A 26,671-nucleotide genomic window follows, 5' to 3' on the forward strand; every position below is an offset into this window, starting at 1 on the left:
AGATTTTAAAAGCGCAAAACGTACTAACGAAGCTTCTAACTTAAAGCACAAGATATAGATAAAACATATCGAAAGATAAGTATATAATATCTTAGGAAACTAGCCATGGCTCGCGGAGTTTAAGCCGGCTAGCCATATACAAGTATACAGATCCATACAGAAACCTGACAGTTTAAAAAACATCTTATACAAGTTTTTCTCTCATAATACAAGCCTCTAGGCAAAGAAAAAATACCAAAAAAAGAGATGTATAAACAAGATAAACCAAAAAGACTCCAAAAGAATCCAAGATCCTTCGCTTCTGCCACCATCTAAAGCAACTCACCGAGGTGGGTTGCAACCTGCATCTGAAAAACATAACAGAAATATAGTATGATAACCGAAGGTTCTCAGTATGGTAACAGTGCCCAGTGATGTAAGATATAAGACCCCGGGACACCAAAGTCAATCCTAAGCTCCATATCCATCACAAGATTCAAACGCATTCTAAAACAAATAAGCATAATTATATATCTCTTAACATAACTAAACCGGGTAATCTATCTTAAGGGATTTCTATTCTAACTAAACATCGCTATCCCACAGCCTTCACCAACCAATCCTCCATGCAATCCCATCGCCACCGCCTTCCGAACCTCCTCAGCCCCAGACAATCACAATTAATGCAAACAAGTAAAACATAGATAATATTCATATACAACAAGTAGATCAAGAAGCAGGTAGGCATGTTATACAATTAGGCAAACTCAAGTAAACAAAACAAGCAAGCATATAGAAGATGCACATGATGAATGTCTGCCCTATTGGCTGTGATATCACATGTCGGTTAATGCCAAACCCGACAAAAAATCCGGTCGACAACTCCCGGATTAGTCTCTCTATTGCGCATAAGGAGGAATAATTCCGAGGGATGAGTGCCCTATTACCTTCTCCTTTCAGAGGGAAACATTCCGAGGGAGCGTGTCCTACCACCTTCCTCTGGTTGCCGCATGATTCTGTGGGTTAGTGCCCTACCACCTTGCAATCAGAGAGAAGTCGCATTTTCAGGAGGAATAATTCCGAGAGATAAGTGCCCTACCACCTTCTCCTTTCAGAGGGGAACATTCCGAGGGAGCGTACCCTACTACCTTCCTTTGGTTGCAAGAAATATAAGGGAGAAGCCCAGCTTCAACTCTCACATCCGAACGTCGGCGGGAGACTGCCACAGCCCCTACAACGGAGAACACTGCATATCGTAATTACATATTCGGTCTTAGAGGCCACTCCTCTAAGCACACTTTCCCTCATACCCATTACAACCATCATCAAGTCATAAGTTCCGTTCCGAACTCCCTAGTTCATCAGTTTCTCAATTTTGTTATCAGAAATCACCATATTCACCACTCTTCCTTCTCTCTCAACTAACTCATCTTCATTACACCAGAAACCTAAACCTCTATTTGCTAACTTTTCAAAGTAAAACTCAAATTAAACCTCCTAAGATCTTTCCCATATTCCAACATCCAAAATTGATCCCAAGAGTCTTAAAATGGTGTTATAGAAGCTTGCAACCTTGTTGAGAAGATAGAATAGTTGAAAATAAAGGAAAATTTGAGAAACAGGGCGTGTGCGTGCGCACGCCCGGGAAAATTTTTTAAAAGTGTGCGTACACACAGGGGTTTGCGCACGCACTGATACCAAAACTTTCAAAATCTGTTCACTCGCACAACCTGTACCAGTGCCCCCAACAGACTGGCCTCCCCAACGTGTGCGTGCGCACAAGTGCGTGTGCGGACGCACAGGTTGCAATTCATACTTAGATATGTGCACGCACAAGCTGTGTTAGCGCTGCAAACAAAACGCATTTTCCTGCCTGTGCGTGCGCACAGGTGTGTGCGTCCGCACAGATCAAAATTTTTGCAGGGTGTACATGCACACCAGGTTATGCGCTCGCACATATCAGAAATCATGAAATTCTGCAACTTAGCAGAATTTCAGATTTTTAACACCAACTTTGAATGATCATAATTTTCTCTACAAAATTCCAAATTTCACAAACTTTATATCGATTTAAAGAATTTTCAAAGATCTTTAATTCTAAATAAATTTTATCAAATTTTGAAAATCGAGGCAAAAGTTATGATCAGACAAAGTTCACCAAAAACCAACTTTTACCTAATTTCACCATTACCTCAATTTCTCATAAAACATAACCAAAACCATACCAAGCCATTCCAAACTTCATTTCTCATCAATATTAACCCTTTATGTCATATAATACTAAGCACACCACAATTTCCTTTCCTATTCATCATCCTCAACTTCCACATCAATAAATCACATTATAATCAATCCTCATTAATACTTTTCCAACTACCTTACCAAATCATCAACATTGTCATCATATATACTAACACAATCCACTTCTCAACTTCACAATTCATTCATCCTTATCATATCATTATCAATCATCATAATCAAACTCAACAACCATCAATTCATCATAAATTAACATACACCAACATTCAATGCTCATCAACCATTTTTAATTCAAACCTATCTTATGAGTCACTAGCCTAAGTGTCCATGAATATTATATACTACATAGAGGAAACCGAAACCATACCTTGACCGATTTCCAATATGTCTAAAACTCAAAATTGAGCACCAGTGAGCTTTCCAACCACAATCCAAGCTTCCAACAATCACCAACAAGCTCCAAACTCACAATAATCAAACTATATATGCATAAACCATCACAAATCAACCTAAGGTTCCATTCAAGCATAAAAGCACAAGGGTTTAATGTCTCTTACCTTTTTCAACAGATTTGGATGTCAAAATTCAATACTAAGCAAGGATTAGAGTGAACCTAAACATCCAAAATCACAAAAAGTCACTTAATCCAAAACCCTAGAAACCCGAAATTTAGAGGAGAGAAACTGAGAAGATTTTGAACTTTACTTACCAGTTTCTTATTTGGGTTTTGTAGAGCTTTTCACACGGAACGCGTAGCCGCTGACGGCATACAAATCGAAGCACCGTAGCTCGAGATATCGTGAAGAGAAGATGATGATGAATAGTGCTCAAGCTCTTCTCTCCTCCCTCTCTCAATTTCTGATGTGAGTGTGTGTTTAATGTGTGTTGTGGCTTCATGGGTTTATTAAATGAACCTTATATATGTTGGACTTGGGCCCAACTTGGGCCCGGTCCAATCCGTTAGCATTTTTAGTCCGTTTGGCCTAACTTCGGGCCAAACCTTTAAAATTAACGCCCGATTTTCAACTTCTAGTATGTTTCTAATGTTTTGGCTGTTTTCACTTTTTCTCGTACGGTACCAGGCAGACTTGAACTGGTTCAACCGATTCGACTGCCGGTTCACAGTTTTTCATGGTTTTTCACAGAAAACACATTTTCTGACTCAGAAAGACCTACTGAGTCTATAAATTGCATTTAAATCCTCACATTCTCACTCTAACTTTTTGGAACGTAACGTGAGCAATATAATCGCTTAATTAACCGGTTGATTAGTTGCAGTTCTTACATTCTCCCCTCCTTAAAAAGATTTTTGCCCTCGAAAATCCGATCTACGCGATGTACTAGATATATATATTACATATTCTCCACGAAGCATCCTACTCTCAACGTTACCAACCCAACAAGTTGCCAGAGCATCTCATTCTCCAATTCCCAAGTATGCTCTCAAATTTCTGCTCTTCTCCAAGCAACCTTAACCAATGAAACTTCCTTTCCTCGCAGCTTCTTCACACGGGTGTCGTCGATTCTTACTGGTGTCACTTGGAATGTCAAGTTCTCTCTCAAATCGACCGACTCAGGCTCTAACACACGGGCCGATCCGACGTGTACTTACGAAGTTGTGACACGTGGAATACGTCATGCAAGTTAGACAGATGGGGTGGCAAAGCTACTTGATACGCCACTGGCCCGGATCACCTTAGAATCTCGAACGGTCCTATATATCTCAGATTCAACTTCTTGGTCTCAATTGCTCTTCCAATCCCCGTTATTAGTGTAACCCTCAGGAATATATGTTCCTCCACTTCAAATTCCAACAGTTTTCTCCTTTGATCCGCATAGCTCTTCTGCCAACTCTGAGCAGTTAAAATCCTCGCACGAATCTTCTTAATATTCTCAGTAGTCTCTGCTATCACATCAAGACCCAAACACTTGCTTCACCAGATTCATACCAACAAAGTGGAGACTGGCACTTCCATCCATACAAGGCCTCATACGGAGCCATCCCTATGCTCGCATGAAAGCTATTGTTGTACGCAAACTCCACCAATGGCATGTAGCAATCCCAACTTCCGGGTTGATCCAATACACACGCCCTCAGCATATTTTCTAGCGTCTGAATGGTTCTCTCTGACTGTCCATCAGTTTGCAGATAATATGCGGTGCTGAGACATAGCTTCGTACTGAAAGCTCTTTGAAAAGCTCTCCAAAACCTCGAAGTGAATCGGGGATCACAGTCTGATACTATGCTCGACGGCACACCATGTAACCTTACTATCTCCTTTATATACAACCTCGCTAACTCTTCCATAGAACAGTTCACTCGGATAGGCAGAAAATGAGCAGATTTGGTTAAGCGATCCATGATCACCCAAATCGCATCAAATCCCGACCTAGTCCTCAGTAAACCGGTCACAGAATCCATTGCAATTCCTTCCCACTTCCATTGAGGAATTTCAAGAGGCTGTAGCATCCCCCACGATTTTTTGATGCTCTACCTTCACCTTCTGACACGCCAAACACTTGGATACCGTTGAAGCTACATCACCTTTCATCCCAGGCTACCAGAACCTCTTCTTTAAGTCTTAATACATCTTCGTGCTTCCTGGATGAATAGAAAAATCCGCTGTTGTGAGCCTTCGACAACAAGTCTTTTCTCAAACTCCCGACATTCGATATGCAAATCATTCCCTTATATCTCCATAACCCTTCATCATCCTTGGTGAATTCTCCACCCTCTTATCACCCTCTGGTTGAAACAATCGCTGAAGCTTCTGTTCATCTTGCTGAGCCTTTTTAATCTCCATCTTAAACGTACTCGAAATCTGCAACTGATACAAACAAGGTCTTCCAGCGATTTCACCAATATTCAACTTAAGATTCACAAACTTATCCACTAACTCCTCCTCCTTGATTCTCACCCTAGCTATTGTCAAGGACCTTCGATTCAATGTGTCTACTACCACATTCCGGTGTTGCATCAACACGCAACCCAAACACTTCAGAGAAGTATCACAGTACATTTTGAATGGTTCATGCGGTTCCGGCAAGATTAAAACAGGTGCTGAAGTTAACTTCTGCTTTAAGGTCTGAAACTCTCTCGCCTTTCGCTGCGTCACTCTGATTATTGTCGTTACGAATCCGAAAATTGTTCCTTAGACCAAATACTGATTTTGTAGTATTTTTCAAAACCTTTAAAATAAGTTCAATCTAAATGAGTCCATTGTTAAAACCTTATTAAAAGAGTCAAAAACATTTTATTGTAAATCAATCATCTTAAAGCATGATTTTCCTAAATTCATTAGAATCCTTAAATCAGAACCTTTCGATTTGAATCCCTTTTTATAAACCAAATTTGCAAACCAAAATCACAAGTTAACAAAATCTTAGGACTCACTTTCCCTTTTTGAATTATATCATTTGGCCAAAAGTTCCAGTCCTAGTTCCAAAACCAAATCAATCAAATCAGAGTTCCAGACCAAGTTTAAAAATCAATCTAAGCTTTAAAATTTTTCAACACGAACGACGATAGTCTATACTATGAAAATAAGTTGAGATTTTGTCATCGGCTTCATAATTACCTCAACTTTGTTGTTGTGATCGACCCGCCTCATGTGTTCCTCGTCGTGGGCAATCTCTAACCAAATGCCCCAGTGAGCCACACTTGTAACATAGTTTCCTACCCAACTGACATGGCATATTCAGATGGTAGCTCCCACACTCCTGACATTTCATATCAGGGGAGTAAGCTCTTGACCGCTTTCCTTCACCATATCTCTTGAAGTTCTGTCCCCTTGGCCCAAGGTGATCGTCGCGTTCCCGACTAGTGTTTCCTCCATGAGTGTCCCTTGATGAGGCTACCGTCATTGCGCATTCCTTAACCACTCTTGCCTTGTTCACTAGATCGGAGAAAATCCGAATCTCCATAGGAGCCATAGTAGTCTTGATGTCGTCCTTCAAGCCCCTTTGATACGTGACACACTTCCAACTTTCATAGGTCTCCGGGGCACCTGACACGCCCTAGAGAACCTATAGAGTTCCTCAAATCTGCTGGTATAGTCCGCCACAGATAAGGAACTTTGCTTCAGCTGCATAAGTTCCATCACCTTCGCTTCCCTTGCAGACTCAGGAAAGTACTTTTTGTAGAAGGCCGTTCTGAATACATCCCAAGAAACATCAGCATCCTGAAGTTGGAGCAAGCGGCATTCTTCCTGCCACCAATGCTGGGCCTCTTTCAGAAGCTGATAAGCAGCAAACTCCACGTATTGGTTGCTCGGGACATGCTGTGCTTGCAGTGCGCGCTCCATAGCTTGGAACCAGTTATCCGCTTCCGTGGGATTGGTCGATCCTCTGAAAGTCGGTGGGTGAACTTTCAGAAACGTAGCTAGGGTCATCGGAGCACCTCCCAAGTCATCACCATTTTCGTCTCCATTCCCCGCCAGGTGGCTTAACCTCTGCGAAGCTTACAAGGTCGCAGCAGCATTCGCCTCCATGGTGTTCGTAAGTTTCGCCATTGCCGCCATGAACTCGGCATGGTTATCGGCCGATTGCTCGTTTCCGCTCTCTCTTCATGAACGGGTACGACCTCATCCGCGAGTAGCCATTAGGGTTCCTGTCTACACCAAACAGTTGATATCAAGGCGATCCGTCTCAATATCAAAAGCCTAGTGCTTCCATTATCCCAAGCAGGCACTCACAAACAAGCATGCTATACAATATCAAGTAGATAACCTAATAGCATCAAAGAAAAGACACACAGAGTATGCAACGAAGCACAATCGGTCCATCCCTCATGCTCACGAGGATGAACTGCTCTGATACCACTAAATGTAACACCCTAATTAGCCTAAGCCTTACCACGTGTCGTAAAGCAAAGGTTAATCAAATGTTACGACAGTTCTAAACTTATATATATCATATATAGAAGGAATTAATAATATCTAGAAGCCTGATGAAGAATATAGATCAAAAATAGGATTTTAAAAGCGTAAAACGTACTAACGAAGCTTCTAACTTAAAGCACAAGATATAGATAAGACATATCAAAAGATAAGTATATAATATTTTAGAAAACTAGCCACAGCTCGCGGAGTTTAAGTCGGCTAGTCATATATAAGTATACAGATCCATACAGAAACCTGACAGTTTAAAAAACAGCTTATACAAGTTTTTCTCTCATAATACAAGCCTCTAGGCAAAGACAAAATACCAAAAAGAGAGATGTATAAACAAGATAAACCAAAAAGACTCTAAAAGAATCCAAGATCCTCCACTTCTATCACCATCCAAAGCAACTCACCGAGGTGGGTTGTGACCTGCATCTGAAAAATACAACAGAAATATGGTATGAGAACCGAAGGTTCTCAGTATGATAACAGTGCCCAGTGATGTAGAATATAAGACCCCGGGATGCCAAAGCCAATCCTAAGCTCTATATCCATCACAAGATTCAAACTTAAGCATTCTAAAACAAATAAGCATAATTATATAACTCTTAACATAAATAAACTGGGTAATCTATCTTAAGGGGTTTATATTCTAACTAAACATCGCTGTCACACAGCCTTCACCAACCTATCCTCCATGCGATCCCATCGCTAGGGGTGCTCGCGGTTCGGTTTGGTTCGGTTTTTTATCGAGATCGTCCAAACCAAACCAAACCAATTAAAATCGGTTTGGTTTGGTTTGGTTTGTTCGGTTTTTTCAATCAATTCGAAAAAATACTACCATACTATATCATATATGCAATTTTACTAATACAACTATAATTTTCAACAAAAGGAAAGTAAATTGACAATCCATCCCAATCTTATCAAGATATTCATATTCAAAGAAAACCACAACAATTATTTAGAGATGAAAAACGGCACTGAGAAGTACTTAATCAACTCCAAATATCCATACTCTAACATAAGCGCATGTGATGCCTAACATGGCAGTAACTGTTGGCCTTGCGGCCTTGACTAACAAACATCAGTCATATACCTCATACCAAATTACTAAATACTAATAATGCTTGCAATTGTAAAGCCTAGAAAATTTCAAGCACCAAATCATTGTACTACTATTATACATATGTCTATAACCCCATCAATTCCCTAGAAAACGACACCTTATGATTTATGAGTAGTTGCTATTTATATATCTCATAGTCTTTCAAGTTGCAATGTTTTCCATCATTTAAATTATAAGAGTAAAATACATTTTAGGAGGGAAAATACATTCAACAAATATATTCAACAAATCCATTCAACCAATATATTCAATAATCAATAAGCCAATAACTATTTCACAGTCATAACATTGTAAATTAAATAATAATCAAATATATTGAACAATAATCAAATAAAATAGATGGAACAATAATCAATCTGAACTGAATTTTGTAGCAAAAACAGCAGAAATAGATGGAACAATAATCAACCTGAATTGAATCAAGAGAAATCAAGAAATACAACTAAACTAATTCCAAAAATTTTGCAAAAATGGTGCACCAATTCCAAAATGAATCAAGAAATAGAACCATATGGAATCAGTAATATAACCAAATTAATTCCAAAAATTTTCATGTTGTGCACCAATTCCACAGGTTCTTCCTCTTTCACCTTTTCCTTTCCTGCATTAACATTGAATAAACAAAAAGTTCAGAATCAACCCTAAACCAGAATTAACTTAAATCAAACAGAACAAAAAGTTCAGAATTAAGAAACAAAATCAGAATCAACAACTCAACCATTGAATCAAGAACAAGCCTTGTTCATTATAAATTAGAATCAATTAGAAGATTAAACCACACAAAAAAAAAAACAACCTGAGACTTAGGCTCCATTATAGAGAACAACGGAGGTGCAGGATGGTGAGACGGTGGTGGCGATGAACCAAAAACCAGAAATGGAAGGACAACACCACTTTAATGACGGAGAAGAAGAGACTGGACAGACGACACGGCTTCAACGATGAACGAAAGACGGGCGACGAATGGCGGGGGCTTCAGCTGCGTCTGTTGCTTGCTGTAGCGGCTTGTCGAGGACAACGACGTCTGCTGGTTTGTGGAGGAGATGGCTGCTGGAGACGTGGTGTGTGGAGCCGTTGAGGATGAGGGAGAGAGCGAAGCGCTGCGAGCCTTCGAGGAAGGTAGAGGGAGAGGAAAGGGTCGTACCGCAAAGATGGTGTTGTTTGGCGGTGTGGATGGCGGAGATGAATGAGGAGGTTCGGTGCTGAGATTCGGCACTAGAGAGGCTCAGAGAGGGCTTGAGGGAGTTAGGGTTCCTAGTAGTGGTAGCTGCTGCAAGTTTGGGGGAACTGTGAAGGGAGGCTATTTTTATATTAGGGTTTTTTTATAAAACCGGTTCGTTTAGGGTTTTCTCTATCAAAACCGAAAACTGAACCGAACCGTAAAAAACTGCAAAAATTCAAATTTTTTGGTTTATTCAGTTTTCGGTTTATTCGATTTTCGGTTTATTCGGTTCGATTGGTCGGTTTTGTTCGGATTGGATCGGTTTTGAACACCCCCTACTCATCGCCACCGCCTTCCGAACTTCCTCAACCCCAAACAATCACAATTAATGCAAACAAGTAAAACATAGATAATATTCATATACAACAAGTAGATCAAGAAGCATGTAGGCATGTTATACAATTAGGCAAACTCAAGTAAACAAAACAAGCAAGCATATAGAAGATGCACATGATGAATGTTTACCCTATTGGCTGTGATATCACATGTCAGTTAATGCCAAACCCGACAGAAAATCCGATTGACGACTCCCAGATTAGTCTCTCTATTGCGCATAAGGAGGAATAAGTCCGAGGGATGAGTGCCCTACCACCTTCTCCTTTCAGAGGGAAACATTCTGAGGGAGCATGCCCTACTACCTTCCTCTAGTTGTCACATAATTCCGTGGGTTAGTGTCCTACAACCTTGCAATCAGAGAGAAGTCGCATTTTCAGGAGGAATAATTTCGAGGGATAAGTGCCCTACCACCTTCTCCTTTCAGAGGGGAACATTCTGAGGGAGCGTGCCCTACCACCTTCCTCTTATTGCGAGAAATATAAGGGAGAATCCCAGCTTCAACTCTCACATCCGAACGTAGACGGGAGACTGCCACAGTCCCTACGACGGAGAACACTGCATATCGTAATTACATATTCAGTCTTAGAGGCCACTCCTCTAAACACACTTCCCCTCATACTCATCACAACCATCATCAAGTCATAAGTTCCATTCCGAACTCCCTAATTCATCAATTTCTCAATTTCGTTATCAGAAATTATAATATTCACCACTCTTCTTTCTCTTTCAACTAACTCATCTTCACTACACCAGAAACCTAAACCTCCATTTGCTAACTTTTCAAAGTAAAACCCAAATTAAACCTCCTAAGACCTTTCCCATATTCCAACATCCAAAATTGAGCCCAAGAGTCTTAAAATAGTATTATAGAAGCTTGCAACCTTATTGGGAAGATAGAATAGTTGAAAATAAAGAAAAATTTGAGAAACAGGGCGTGTGCGTCCGCACAGGGGTGTGCAAGCGCACACCCGGGAAAATTTTTTAAAAGTGTGCGTACGCACAGGGGTGTGCGCACACACAGGAACCAAAACTTTCAAAATCTGTTCACTCGCACAACCTGTGCCAGCGCCCCTAACAGACTGGCCTCCCCAATGTGTGCGTGCGCACAGGTGCATGTGCATATCACACAAGTTGCAATTCATCCTTAGATATGTGCGCGAATAAGCTGTGCTAGCGTTGCAAACAGAACGCATTTTCCTGCCTGTGCATGCGCACAGGTGTGTGCGTCTGCATAGGTCAATGTTTTCGCAATGTGTGTGTCCGCACCAGGTTGTGCGCTCGCACATATCAGAAATCATGAAATTCTGCAACCTAGCAGAATTTCAGATTTTTAACACTAACTTTGAATGATCATAATTTCCTCTACAAAATTTCAAATTTCACAAAATTTATATCGATTTAAAGAATTTTCAAAGATCTTTAATTCTAAATAAATTTCATCAAATTTTGAAAATCAAGGCAAAAGTTTTGATCAGACAAAGTTCACCAAAAACCAACTTTTACCTAATTTCACCATTACCCCAATTTCTCATAAAACACAACCAAAATCATACCAAGCCATTCCAAACTTCATTTCTCATCAATATTAAACCTTTATGTCATATAATACCAAGCACACTGCAATTTCCTTTCCCATTCATCATCCTCAACTTCCACATTAATAAATCACATTATAATCAATCCTCATTAATACTTTTTCAACTACCTTACTAAATCATCAACATTGTCATCATATATACTAACACAATCTACTTCTCAACTTCACAATTCATTCATCCTTATCATATCATTATCAATCATCATAATCAAACTCAACAACCATCAATTCATCATAAATTAACATACACCAACATTCAATGCTCATCAACCATTTTTAATTCAAACCTATCTTATGGGTCACTAGCCTAAGTGTCCATGAATATTATATACTATATAGAGAAAACCGAAACTATATCTTGGCCGATTCTCAATATGTCCAAAACTCAAAATTGAGCACCAATGAGCTTTCCAACCACAATCCAAGCTTCCAACAATCACCAACAAGCTCCAAACTCACAATAATCAATCTATATATGCATAAACCATCACAAATCAAGCTAGAATTCCATTCAAGCATAAAATCACAAGGGTTTAACGTCTCTAACATTTTTCAACAGATTTGGATGTCAAAACCCAATGCTAAGCAAGGATTAGAGTGAACCTAAACATCCAAAATCACAAAAACTCACTTAATCCAAAACCGTAGAAACCCGAAATTTAGAGGAGAGGAATTGGGAAGATTTCAAACTTTACTTACCAGTTTCTTATATGGGTTTTGTAGAGCTCTTCACATGGAACGCGTAGCTGCTGACGGCACGCAAATCGGAGCACCGTAGCTCGAGATATCGCAAAGAGAAGATGATGATGAATAGTACTCAAGCTCTTCTCTCCTCCCTCTTTTAATTTCTGATGTGAGTGTGTGTTTAATGTGTGTTGTGGCTGCATGGGTTCATTAAATGAATATTATATATGTTGGGCTTGGGCCAACTTGGACCTCCGGTCCAACCCGTTAGCGTTTTTAGCCCGTCTGGCCCTACTTCGGTCCAAACTTTTAAAATTAACGCCCGATTTTTTACTTCTAGTATTTTTCTAATGTTTTGGCTGTTTTTACTTTTTCTCGTGTGGTACCAGGCAGACTTGAACCGGTTCAACCGGTTCGACTGTCGGTTCGCAGTTTTTTACGGTTTTTCGTAGAAAACACATTTTCTGACTCCGAAAGACCTACTGAGTCCAAAAATCGCATTTAAATCCTCACATTCTCACTCTAACTTTTCAGAACATAACGTGAGCAATATAATCGCTTAATTAACCGGTTGATTATTTACGGTTCTTACAGCGCCACCTCTATGAGTAGCCCTTTCCTCTCGTGTGTCCGTACGGAATAACAGATTCAACGTGTGGCCTACACGTTAGGCTAGCAACGTCCCTGCTAACTGAGGTCTGAGTCAGATGCATCTAGGTTAACCTCATAACCGCCGTTAACTATGGTTTTCTAATACGAGCCTCCCAAACCAATTCAAAACATATAATTTCAAATATAACAAATTCTTCAATCTTTCAAACATATAAGGTATCAAATCAAATCAAATCAAATAACACTTTCTCATCCAAATCCTTTTCAATCAAATTTTCTCAATCTTAAGGCATTTCAAACATATTTCACAATTTTCAAATAAGTAAGTACCAACAAATACTTCAATACTTCAAAAAATACATATTCAAATAAAATCAAATATTTTAAAATAATATAAAGCTTCATCAAATATCCATATAGCCTCATAAAAATATATAGTCTCATGTACATATTAAAATTAACTTAACAAAGATAAATATTTAATTCTAATAAATCGATTATTCAATCTAATATAAAATCCTTTGATAATAATATTTGTAAGTACAATTATAAGTTCAAAGCAATGTATATCAAAATAATTATAAATGAAAAGCCAACCAATTATAAATGTAAAGCCTACCCACAAATTGGTCTCAAGGGACTGAAGAGACTAAACTCAGAGTGCCAAGATAAAAAGTGAGGAAGGTTGAAGTAGAATGGAATGAAAGAGCACAAAATTTGGACCAGGGTAGTAGCAACAACTTCAGTTCTTACTGCAGCAACATCAACAGCAGCCCTAGTATCAACAACATGGAGCAAGCACAGTAACAATGGTAGCGACTCCAATAGCCTACTGCGGTTTAAAACAAAGGAAATAAGAGGATGGCTTCGGTGACCTTCTCCAGCATCAATAGTGAAGGACATAGCAAAACAGCGGTGACGGCAGTTCCTCTCCTCTGGCAGTGACTCCCACAGCAGCACCACAAGCTCTGATGAACAGGGGAGAGGTGGCAGAGTAGAGCAAGGGCAGAACGCCAAGCAGGTAGGCGGCAGTTGCTCGACGACGGTGTTGCAGCTCCTCCCTCCTCCACACGACCTATTTCTCCCTATTCGGCTCTCACACCTGTCGTTGAAATGACAATGGTGACTACGACGGAGTGACTCTACGGTGAAGGTTCTAATCGGCTCCAGAGGCGAGACAGTGCACAGCGGTGACGGTGGTGCAGCTCCATTCTTCTTCTCTGTTGCAGTCTCATTCTTTCTCTCTTTCCTCTGTGACAACGACGCGACGGCAATGGCAATAGCGGTGGTGGGACCAAGCCTTGCCGTGCGGTCTCTCTCCTCCCTCCGCTCTTCTTCTCTTCTTCTGTTCTCCCTCTCTCTTTGTTTCTTTCTCTCTTTTCTTTCCTTCTTTGTGGTTCGAGAGAATGAGAGTGAGTGAGAGGTGTTAGTTTTTGTGTGTGAGAAGTGAAAGTGAGTGTGTTTTGAAATTAGAGTTAGAATTTGGTTTGGAAAAAAGATGAGTAAGAATATTTTAGAAATTTTAATAAAATTAGAGGGAAAAATAGTAATTAAAAATTAAATATATTTTAATGAAATTATTTTAAGAACATTATTTATTTATCAACTTGTTAATTAGTTTCTAATAAGTACTCAAATTTCGAAATAGAGATAATTCAATTAAATTCTTTATAGTTTATAAAATTATACTGAAAATCTCAAATTTTCAAATTAAATTTTTAAATCCTCATTATATCTTAATTGCTAAAATTTTAAATTTTAAATAAAAAATCTAATAATTATGAAAATTATATATGAGTCCTAATAAATTTTTTAAACTGAAAGTATCATAAAATTTGATTTAATTACTATAAAAAAATTCTAAAAATAAAATCCTAAATAAAGATAATAAATCATAAATAAATCATTATTTAGTTTGCAAAAAAAAAAAAAATCGGGTGTTATATCAAAGCCAACTATTTTTGATGCAGAAAATTTTTAAAAGGTAGCTTAATATTTACATTTCTTAATTTTTTTGTGATTCAAGTGAATCGTCATTTATGTGTAATGCCAATTTTTTTTCCATCTAGGATCATGGAATAAAAAGCCTTCAAAATTATCACTAGAAACTGCAACAAGACTTGCCAATTAAATAAAGTTCGTCCCAACTCTAGGATTTAAGGCTCCAAGAAAGAAGAATTGAAGACTTTAACTTAATATGTATAGGGCTTTCTATTTTGGGTTTAAAACTTTTCACTAGACAAAGACTACACAAGGATGTGTGATCCTTTATGTTTTGCTGTGAAGCCCTCTCTTGCGAGGCAACTATATTTAGCATGCTCTTGTTAGTTGGTTGCCCTTTGCGTTTTGTGACTGATTGTGTTAAGTTGAACCATTATCTTAATACACTTATGTTTTAAGTTTGAACCATTATCTTAATACAGTAATTTATGGTTTTCAATCACTTATGCTGCCTTCTTTAGCATACTACTATTTTCATTAATTGAGTTACCCAATTTTACATTCCATCAATAAACACTATTCATCGATTTTTAATACCATAATTATATTATCATTTTTTCATATATTGTTGATTCAACGAATACATGGTACACACCACCAACTCTTTTCACTCATGCTTTACAATACAAGATAACAATCAACACTATCAATACAGACACATAAGATTAGAGACTATTATGATGTCTGGAGTCGTATCTGAAGGACTACAATAGTGCAATTGGGATCTTAGGGACCACATTGGGTAACGACTTGAATATCAGAGATCATTATGGAAATTTACTCCAGTTTCGCAAGATAAGTTAGACAAGGCTTGTGTCAACTTGCCAATACTCAATATGCATATATCGTTTGAATGTCTAATTTTTAGTGCTTTTACTTCTATTAATTATGTTAATGGCTTAAGTTAATACTTGTTTTATTAGACTTAATTGTAATTATATTTTTAGGTAAACCAGCAAAATGGTATAAAAAATTTATGATGCTGAATAAAATAATCTTCGAGGATAAGAACGACAAATAAATTCTTAAATAATTTTAAAATATAACAAAAATAATCAATAAATATTATATTTTTTATAAGTAATAACAAAAGCTTTTGTATTTAGTAAACGAATTATGTATTTGATTCGAATTTTTGAGATAACATTTTAATAACTATTTAAAAGGTACAAACAAAAAATTGAAGCAAAATTTGATATCTAATATTTTTTATTTTTTTAATAAAAAAATTTATCATTCACAATAATTTATTTAATAATTCACTTGACATAAAATTATTAAATTTTAAGAATAAAAAATTTTTACTTTTCTAATAACACTTATAAAATATTACATTAAAATCTAATCTCTAAAGTTTTTTTAAAGATATCTATTTAATATTTAATTATTTTTATCATATTTTTAAATTTTTCAAAAACTTATTTTTCATTTGTACTTTTTAGAGTTATTTTTGTCAGTCATATAAACTTTCAAATATCATTTTAATAGTTTATCCTATATTTTTTTAAATTAGCAATTACTAATTTACAACACAATCATATAGATTGTTTTTTTTTTGTTGGAGTCTCACCAATTATATAGATTGATTCTATACAACTCTAAGATGTTAAAACTGTAAAATTTTTGTACAAAAAAAATTATAAAATTTGTATTAATAAATTAAAGTTTTTAAAGTTTTAAAATATGTATTATATAAAAACTATTAAAACTTTCTAATATAAATAATCTTGACAACAATCCTCATCATAAAATTATGAACAAATATATTGTCCACGTTAAATGTTTAATATCCAGTCCAAAGTTTGGATTTTTTTTATTTAAATTAAATAAATATAGTATTTATGAAAATAAATAAATATTGAAATAATTATAAAAATATATCGTCAGTCACATCTCAGGTGCTGAGGGTATTTATAAAAAATGAACACATCTCAGATGCACAGATTCTGTTTTGTGATAGGGTGTCTGCGAGTCATATTTCGGATGTAATCATGATATGAACATGCGCTGATATCGGATATTGAGCATCTGAGATCCGCGCATTTTGTGATTGGGGTCAATGCATTCGAGATAAACACCATTATCTAGGATGGGTGCTCAGCATCCGAGATATGCGCAATTACGTATATAAGTCACTGTATCCGGGAAGAACGTGTATTAGAACCATTTTTTCTAATTTTCTGAGCTTCTGGACATGTGAAATCGAGTTCCTTCACAAAATATGGTCCCCCGACAATATGTCCACGAAGGAGACATCAACAGACTAAATGCTACTTGGCACGTAGCTGGAGCGTTAGACTTTGAGGTTAGTAGTTTAACCTTTTTTATTGTTAGTTAATAATAGGTTTAGATTTTTAGTCTTTAGTGACTTAGTTTGTGGAGTAGGGTATAGTCAGTTGACAAAGTTAGAAGAATTACATTAGTTTGTTTTGTATACCTAAAATCGTTGCATGCTTTGTACAATTGAAAATAATAAGTTAAGTTAAATAAATAAAATAGATACCTAATTGTGAGTTAAGTTAAATGAATAAAATAAGTAAGTCTCATTGAACATGTTAGTAAAATAAATATATATCTGTTACGTTTAATGTAAATGCTTATCTAGGTGGATAAGTTTTAGTAATGTTTAGTAACAATTAATGGTTTAAATATAATTAATATGCGCTAGTAAATATTTGGGAATTGCAGAGACTATAATTACTTTTGCCACACCGTGTGACGCTGGGTCTCCCATTGCCGTCCATTCTGTTGCCCTATATAAGGGAGGCAGAATTTGGACATGCAGTGGAGTTGAGGGATTTTATGTTTGGCAATTCTTTGATCTCTGTATTTGTCGTGCGGTGGAGGTCGGAGACTGGTGCACGAAATTGTGATGTCCAGGCTCAAACAATCCCTGGCAACGTGAGCAGCTTGGTACGCGCAATCGTGATTACACTTTGATTATGTAAAATTTATGGCTCTTTCTTTCCCTGGCAATGGCGCCAAGAACATGGTGCCAATACCATGGTTCACAACTTCGATACAACTAACCAGCAAGTGCACTGGGTCGTCCAAGTAATACCTTACGTGAGTAAGGGTCGAATCCCACAGAGATTGTTGGTATGAAGCAAGCTATGGTCACCTTACAAATCTCAGTTAGGCAGATATAAGTTGATAATGGTGTTTTCGAATAATAATTAATAGAATAGGGATAGAAATACTTATGTAATTCATTGGTGAGAATTTCAGATAAGCGAATGGAGATGCTTTCGTTCCTCTGAACCTCTGCTTTCCTGCTATCTTCATCCAATCAGTCTTACCCCTTTCCATGGCTGGCTTTATGCAAGGGCATCACCGTTGTCAGTGGCTACATTCCCTCCTCTCAGTGAAAAATATGCTCACATGCTCTGTCACAGCACGGCTAATCATCTGTCGGTTCTCGATCATGCTGGAATAGGATTCACCCTCCTTTTGCGTCTGTCACAAACGCCCAGCACTCGCGAGTTTGAAGCTCGTCACAGTCATTCAATCATTGAATCCTACTCGGAATACCACAGACAAGGTTTAGACTTTCCGGATTCTCTTGAATGCCGCCATCATTCTAGCTTACGCCACGAAGATTCTGGTTAGGAGATCTAAGAGATATTCATTCTAGCTTATTTCATATAGAACGGAAGTGTTTGTCAGGCACGTGTTCATAGGGGAGAATGGTGATGAGCGTCACACATAATCATCACCTTCATCACGTTCTTGGGTGCGAATGGATATCTTAGAAGCGAAATAAGATGAATTGAATAGAAAACAGTAGTACTTTGCATTAATCTTTGAGGAACAGCAGAGCTCCACACCTTAATCTATGGAGTGTAGAAACTCTACCGTTAAAAATGCATAAGTGAGAGTTCCAGGCATGGCCGAGATGGCCAGCCCTCAAACGTGATCTAAGATAGCATACAACTGATAAAAGATTCTCAAAAAGACCAGTAAAAGGTCCTATTTATAATAAACTAGCTACTAGGGTTTACATGAGTAAGTAATTGATGCATAAATCCACTTCCGGGGCCCACTTGGTATGTTCTTGGGCTGAGCTTGAGTGTTGCACGTGTAGAGGTCCTTCTTGGAGTTGAACGCCAGCTTTTGTGCCAGTTTGGGCGTTCAACTCTGGTTTTGGCTCCTTTTCTGGCGCTGGACGCCAGATTTGGGTGGAAAGCTGGCGTTGAACGCCAGTTTACATCATCTATTTTTGGCCAAAGTATGGACTATTATACATTGCTGGAAAGCCCTGGATGTCTACTTTCCAACGCAATTGAAAGCGCGCCATTTCGAGTTCTGTAGCTCCAGAAAATCCACTTTGAGTGCAGGGAGGTCAGAATCCAACAGCATCAGCAGTCCTTTTTTAACCTCTGAATCTGATTTCTGCTCAAGTCCCTCAATTTCAGCCAGAAAATACCTGAAATCACAGAAAAACACACAAACTCATAGTAAAGTCCAGAAATGTGAATTTAACATAAAAACTAATGAAAACATCCCTAAAAGTAACTAGATCCTACTAAAAACATACTAAAAACAATGTCAAAAAGCGTATAAATTATCCGCTCATCAGAGACCCACACATTGCACCTTCCATGGGGTGAGGCCAGCATTACATTCCAGGATGTTGCCTACCACATTGGACTACGCACTGCCGGAGAGCTTGTTGGGGGTTGTACCAGAGACTTTCAACAGTGGCACAGACACCCGACATGGGAGTGGGTTGAGGATTTACTGGGTGTTAGGCCGCCACCACAGCCAGAGGGAGGGAAGCAGGTTTTTGGGGTCAGGACGACGTGGCTCGGGGACCGAATGGCACACACTCCTGATGGGGCAGCCCCGGAGACACTCCGTCAGTATGCCCGATGTTACTTGATGATGCTGATTGAGGGATTTTCGTTCACGGATAAGTCGGCTACATTTGTGCTTTTGAGATGGCTGCCGCTGCTGGAGGATTTCGATCGGTGCAGCTGGTTGTCATGGGGTCTGCACTGCTCTGTCATACCTACCACTCATTGTACACCGCGGCATTGCGTGATCTGATGGACATTGTGGGGTGTATGCCACTTCTTGTATCGTGAATCTACCATAGGTTCCCGTTTTTTAGTCCGGCGGGTTACAACATGGTCAGGTTTCCACTTGCTTCTAGGTGTGTGCATATTGTAATTAATTTTTAACTTACCATGTAGTAGTCACGTAATAGATTATGGAATATAATTAATGAAATTCTGTTAAACTATCTTTTATTTGCGTAGGTTGGCAGGGTTAGGACAGCAGAGCAGAGATCGTCATGATGGCAGGATCTAGAGTTTGCGTCATCGTATCGATGCACTGACTGTCTTTAGCGCATCCAGGCTATCAACCCGGTAAGTGCGCAACATGACAGTCTTGTCAGACTCAAAAATTACTCCTTCATCACAGTGTCTGACTATGCCATTGGGATAAACCACCACAAAGAAAAATTGATTATTTTCCATCAGAACAAAACTGAAAGAAGAGAAAGAGAAGAACAGTTTCTGAATTGTGTGAGAGGAGGTATTGGGATGGTCTGTATAAATTGACTTATTCTATAACATATCTTGAGTGCAGAGACATCTATACTATAATACTCATATCCCGGGTGCTAAGACCCTAATTATACACTTGACTATATCTCGGATGTTGAGGGGGAATTAGAAAGCTCCGTTTATCTCAGATGCACTGACCCAATCACAAAACGCGCGTATCTCAGATGCTCAATATTCGATATCAGCGCATGTTCACGTTACGGTTGCATCTGAAATATGACTCGCAGACGTCCTATCACAAAACGAGGTCTATGCATCCAATATGTGCTCATTTTTGACAAACACCCTCAGCATCCGAAATGTGATTGACGATATATTTTTATAATTACTTCAACGTTTATTTATTTTCCTAAATACTATATTTATTTAATTTAAAAAAAAATTCCCAAACTTTTGACCTTACTTTAAATACGTGACTTTAAATACGTGGAAACTCTGCTACAAAATCATTTACTAGCCAAGATTTTGCCATTTTTCTACTATCAAATAAAAATAAAACAAGTATTCCAAATTTCTAGTAAAAGTTGACTTTTTTTAGAATCTTTTTTTTTTCTCTTAATCTAAGATTTTCTTTAAATGGCATACACAGAATATTATATCATTTTATAACAACAGTATTTGCTTTATATAAATTTCGTCAAAAAGAGAATATTTCAAAAATTTAACTTAATCCAAATAAAAAACAAGGGATGAGAGAGAAGAAGAGAGAAAAGGAGAAGAAAGGGTCCTATATGAAGACGTTACTAGTGAAATGTGCTTATTCCAATTACATGACGTACAAGCACTGATTGGCCACTAACAAATTCCCAGCTATAAATAAAGGTTTCATATGGCTTCCTCCTTTGACTGAGATTGTAAGGCGAACTCCAAATCATGAACTTGTTCTTTGGGGAAAGGAAGGTAGCCAGGATCATCTTCCTCCTCCAGAACGCGAACTGGTGTTTGTGGGGGGTAATTGTTCAAAATGAAGTCTAGTTCTTCACCACTGATCTCCTTCTGGTTGAGAAGAACCTGCGACACCAATTCATGAAATAGAAGCAAGCAAGGAGCATCTAATGCTAATTGGATTGGATTGTATTGTATTGCACTTTTTGGGTATTGATCAAACTTGTAATAATTTTCAATTCTAAAGAAAAGAAACACTTTCCGCATGCATACCTTTATAGCTTTGAGCAAAGCCGCATGATGGCTTCGAAGGAGAGACACCGTCTTTCCATACATTTTACGTATCAGCTCTTCAGTCCTCTCTGCAACTTCATCGTCCAGCTTAAAATTTAGCGGGGGTTCAATCAAGTTGTAGTCGTCATAGAGAGACCCCTCGAAATCCAGCCTAGGGCCGACAAATCTAGCGCTCTTCCTCCAAGGAGGCGGTTCTCCGTGTATTACCATTGGATTCTCCAAATTCCATCTGCAAGTAACAAGGGCAAATGCATTGATAAAACAAAACAACATAAGAACAAAACGGAATGCATAAAATACAAGTAGTAATGCCGAGTTGCCAACATAGTTAATATTTTGCGAGCAAGCCAGGATGCACTTGCAAGGTAGTCAACTGAGGCTTTCGATGTGTCACGTCCATAGATGACCTCCTCAGCAGCTCTACCTCCGAGCAAAACCTGTACATCAAAGACAGATCTGAAACTGAACCATAATACAAATGGAGGGAAAAGGGAAACATCCAACCAGAGCCCATACCTGAAGGCGATGCAGCAGCTGAGGCTCACGTTCAAACATATATGCTTCGTCGTCAAGTCGATGAAATACCAACTGAGATAATGTCTGCCAGACAAGCACGCATATGTTTATTACTAAGTAATTTTTCAAGCATATGTTAGGAAAGACTGAAAATGTTTCCACAAGATAGTAGTGAATGATACAGTTAAGGAAGCTGAACAAGGACCTGACCACGAGGTACTATTGAGATGCGATCACAGCATTCAACTATTGCATTCTCATGTCGCCGGAGCAGATGAGAAGTCAATGCAACTCCCACTTCAGTAGTAGCTCTACGACATTGTCCTTGGTATCCCAACTCTATTCCAACACGTTTAGGTCCTACTGTAAGTCTATCAACTGCATCATCCATATCTGACTGAAGAATGGAGTTATGCCGTTTCCTGACAGCCACAAGAGCAGCCTCTTGGACCAGTTGTGCCAATTTTGCTCCAGTCCATCCTGAACATTGAGATTTGTCCTCAGAGATTGAAACCAAATATTCAATCTGTGTAAAATGTAAACTTACCTGGTAGGTTCTGCGCATAGCTGGATAAATCGACAGAATCTGACATTTTTACTTTGCTAGCATGAATTTTCAAAATATCAAGTCTTCCTTTCGCACCCGGAGGGCGAATCCTGATCTACAGGAGAAAACTTTAGTGGCCATCAACAGAAAATTACCGTTGAGAGAACTTCATAAACCACAACAAATATAATCAAAGAAAAGTAGTCACCGTGGTGCACAGGATAATCATTGTTTGCACCCGAAGGTTGTATTTTTAAAAAGAGCATTCAATTGATTCTCCATTTACCACCTTTTTGTTTTTTGTTAAGACAAACATACTTAGAATAACTGAGAAGGACATCCAATAACTCAGGCACAGAATGAAACCTTGCGATCAAAGCGACCTGGACGAAGAAGTGCAGGATCCAACAAATCCTTACGATTTGTGGCAGCTAGAAATATGACACCCTTTCCAGTATCAAAACCATCAAGCTCTATCAACAATTGGTTTAACGTAGTTTCTCTTTCCTGGGTAGCCGCATTATAAAGTTGATCTGAGGACTCTTTGAAAATTCCTTGACGCCTAATCAAACACAGTTCACAATCAAGCAGGGTGGAAGTTTAGTGGACTAAAAGTTGACAACAGATGTAAACCACGCAATATCACTATGACAGGAACTGATATTCACTATATAATAGAATATCAAAACGGTAGTGCAAGCTCCAATTGATCAACAGTGACCGATTGCTCATAGTGACCGATTGCTTTATAAAGTTAAACTTAAACTATTTACTCTACTTGGCTAAAGGCTGAAAAATGTTAGCATTCTAAAGATGTTCTCTGCTAAACGTAAACAAGCCATAGATAATCAAATAAGTCAAAACTTTCCACACATAGATGGCCATACCTTGTTGCCAGTGCATCAATTTCATCTATGAATATAACTGATGGCTTATTTACCTGAAAATAAAATTGAGTACCTGACACCACCAGTTCTCCAAAGAAATAGAAACATGAAACACTACAATGTACACCATCTTTTAAAAAAATAGAAGAAGCTATACTTGGTATGCATTATTTTACAATGAAATCCAGATAAAATAGAAGTTGAAATTACCTTGGCTCTTTTAAATAAATCCCTAATTCGTGCAGAGCCAACACCAACTAAGACTTCCACAAATTCTGATCCAGCCATCTGGTAAAATGGTACACCAGCTTCACCAGCTATAGCTTTGGCTACCAAGGTCTGCAAATGCATGATTACATAAGATACACAGTTTCAAACAGACTCTTACATCTAGCATAGCTGGAGAGAGCAACCTGACCTTGCCACATCCAGGAGGGCCCTCCAGAAGAACACCATGTGGAGGCTTGATTCCCATCTTATCAAATAGCTCAGGATTTTTTAGATATCTCACCAACTAAACAATCCATGAATAACCTTTAGTCCTTATAAGTTTACATGCATTAAAATACAATAAGCAGAAACGACAAAATGAGACATAAGAAAAGAATTCATCAACAACCACCAAGTATCTTTCCACTAGATGGGGATGGTTACATCAATGAAATGACACCATAGTTTCTTATCATAAACACTTAGAAATACAAGAGAGAAGGGAGGGAGAAGAAGAAGGAACAAATTACTGGGGACACGGTCACTGAAGGTTTTAAATTAATATGAATTATATACCTAATTGTAGCCGACCCCACTTAGTGGTACAAGGCTTTGTTGTTGTTGTTGTTGTATATACCTAATTGTACAATGTACATAACATAAATATTTTCTAAGAATGAAAGAGTTAATGAATTACCTCTTGAAGTTCCTCTACTGCTTCATCAATTCCAGCCACATCACAAAACTTAACTCCAGTTGAACCCTGAAAATATGTTTTCCCAAAGCTATAATAATAAATTAATAAAACACTATTTTAATAACAGTGAACAATGAAACAGGTTTCAACACACATCAACACGAGCTTCAGCTTTTGATCTTGAGAAGTCTATTCCCTGCCAAAGATCCTGCATATTAAAGAAAAAAACTCAGAAAAAGCTTATTAAGCATATCCACAGAACAAAATAGGCACAATAGTTCATCAATAACTACGTCGTTGAAACACTTGGCCACTTACCCACTTCCTGAAGTTCTTAGGCCTTCTTGAAAGGGTGAAACGAACAAGAAGGACCATAGTCAAAACAACAATCAGGATTGGTTTCAAAGCATCGAGGCTGGCAGATATGCCACCGAAAGTGTAAATCTCATAAAACTTGGAGAAAATGCCACCATCAGCAAAAAAATCAACAATGGCATCCCCAATCTTCTCCAAAATTGCAAAAGCAATTCCAAAGAAAAGCTTGACAAACGGTTGTGCAATAGGCCATGCGACGTAGAAACAAGCCAAGAATACAAAAGTGCTAGCAGCAAATACTGCTGCTGCAAGGAAGCCACTAACTAGAACTGCTGCAACACTGACTAAAAATGTCACCACAGCAAGTTCAGCCATCATTCTGCTAGATATGGAAGATGCAACAGGATGTGGGTACTCAGGTATTTTTCCTACCCAAGACTGCAATAAGAACAATAAAATATGGTCACCCACAAAAGCATCACATCGATGGAGAATGCTGAATGATTTAAACTCTGAAATCTGAATGCATAATATGTCATAATATAATTAAATTTTCAAAATATTTAAGACATAAAGATGAACAACCGTATTATGCCTCTCTATCTCATATCGTGGTCCAGTGTAGCCCTCCAAGATCTCTTCAGCTTCACTATTCTCCAGTTTAAGAACCCTACGAAATTGCAACATATAAACTCTCAGTGCAACTGCACTGCAAACAACAATGCGCATAAACGAGCCAAGAATTCAATTCTCTTTTTACCATTTGGTTATGTGCAAGCGTTTATCACCAGGAATTTCCTTCAACTCCACAATGTAGTCCCTATAACCACTGCTCAAGAACTGAGCCGTATCTCCCTTTGAAGTTATTGACTTAACCTTGTCTTTACTCATAGCTTTCTGAAAATCTTCAATGCTAATTCTGGGCAAAGACTGCACATTTTTATTGAACTCTTCCTCTTCTGACAACTCAGGGCCAAAAACTTGCTCAGGCACATAAAGCTTCCCTCTATACTCCTTAAGCAAGTCTCTCAAGTGCACGGAATCTTTCTCTTCCAAGGCTTGATTTTGAGCCTCATTCTCAGTTCCCTCACCTTTTTTCTGATGCTTCAAGCTCTGCAACCTCTTGGACAACACATCAAAGATACCCACATTGAACTTTCTACCCAAATTCTCTTTTTCTTTCAAAGTAACGAACTTGTCACCAACTAGGTACTTGGGTTGCACTTGGCTTGGGTTCTCCTTCAAAACTCTGCTCACAAAATCGTCGGAGCTGGCACCGCTGATCTTAGAGGAGTTGGAATTGGATTTACACTGCACTGTGAGCGACCTACGGAGGAGAAACTGCTTTGGAAGGTTCCTATTGCGATGGTTGGAGAGCAATGGATTCCAGGTTCCATGGTAGGTGGAGAAGGGCTTGTTGGGTGGGGAGAGAATGATCATGGTTCTGGCAAATTCATAAATGGATGAATGGAACAGCAAAAAGGGTTTATGAAATTAGGGTTTAAAGATTTAAATATAGTTGAGCAACAACATGAGTTGAATGCATGATTATGCAATGGAGGGACGGGACGAGGTTGAAGAAGTTGAAGATGTTAATCTGAAAATGAGAATCCACTGTCACCTAATCCGATAAAACCTTCCATTATTTTTTCCCCTAACCGGGTCGGATACCTTTGCTTGCAATTACATATCCGTTTCCATTTGCACAGCCGAATTAGTAATTATTAACTACTCGTTACTGTACTTTTATTAAGAAAACATTTTGGATAGTATTTTTATTAAAATTTAGTAAATATTTAACTAACCAAAAAAAAATGAATAATTCTATGATGCTATCATGTTGATGCCATCATATATATATATATATATATATATATATATATATATATATATGTTTCAGCCTGAAGCTCGAGCCGAGGTATTGGTCGGAGGCTACCGCAAGGATTCCTGTGCGTCTCTCCTCGTCAGGTCCCTCGCTCCCGATACGAGCCCCATCCGAGTAGTGGAAGGTACCTGCAAAAGGATTCCGAAACTTAAGTCAGTTT

The 26,671-nt window shown here is 38.3% G+C and overlaps 1 protein-coding gene across 1 annotated transcript; it reads right to left on the reverse strand.

Moving 5' to 3' along the window:
- Positions 1–20,876: 20,876 nt before the first annotated feature.
- Positions 20,877–26,329, reverse strand: FTSHI1 (FtsH extracellular protease family). Its single transcript, XM_016333892.3, has 15 exons — positions 25,387–26,329; positions 25,212–25,296; positions 24,630–25,064; positions 24,466–24,519; positions 24,312–24,377; positions 23,823–23,918; positions 23,615–23,743; positions 23,405–23,457; positions 22,884–23,079; positions 22,518–22,632; positions 22,176–22,450; positions 21,971–22,054; positions 21,779–21,891; positions 21,434–21,683; positions 20,877–21,286 (listed from the first exon to the last, which is right to left on the reverse strand). Exons 1-15 carry the CDS (start codon positions 26,064–26,066, stop codon positions 21,101–21,103), a joined length of 2,817 nt encoding a protein of 938 aa, XP_016189378.1. The 5' UTR covers positions 26,067–26,329; the 3' UTR covers positions 20,877–21,100.
- Positions 26,330–26,671: the final 342 nt, after the last annotated feature.

The sequence above is a fragment of the Arachis ipaensis genome, chromosome B3 (genome assembly GCF_059453495.1).
Source record: "Arachis ipaensis isolate K30076 ecotype BB chromosome B3, ASM5945349v1, whole genome shotgun sequence".
Taxonomy (NCBI): Eukaryota; Viridiplantae; Streptophyta; class Magnoliopsida; order Fabales; family Fabaceae; genus Arachis; species Arachis ipaensis.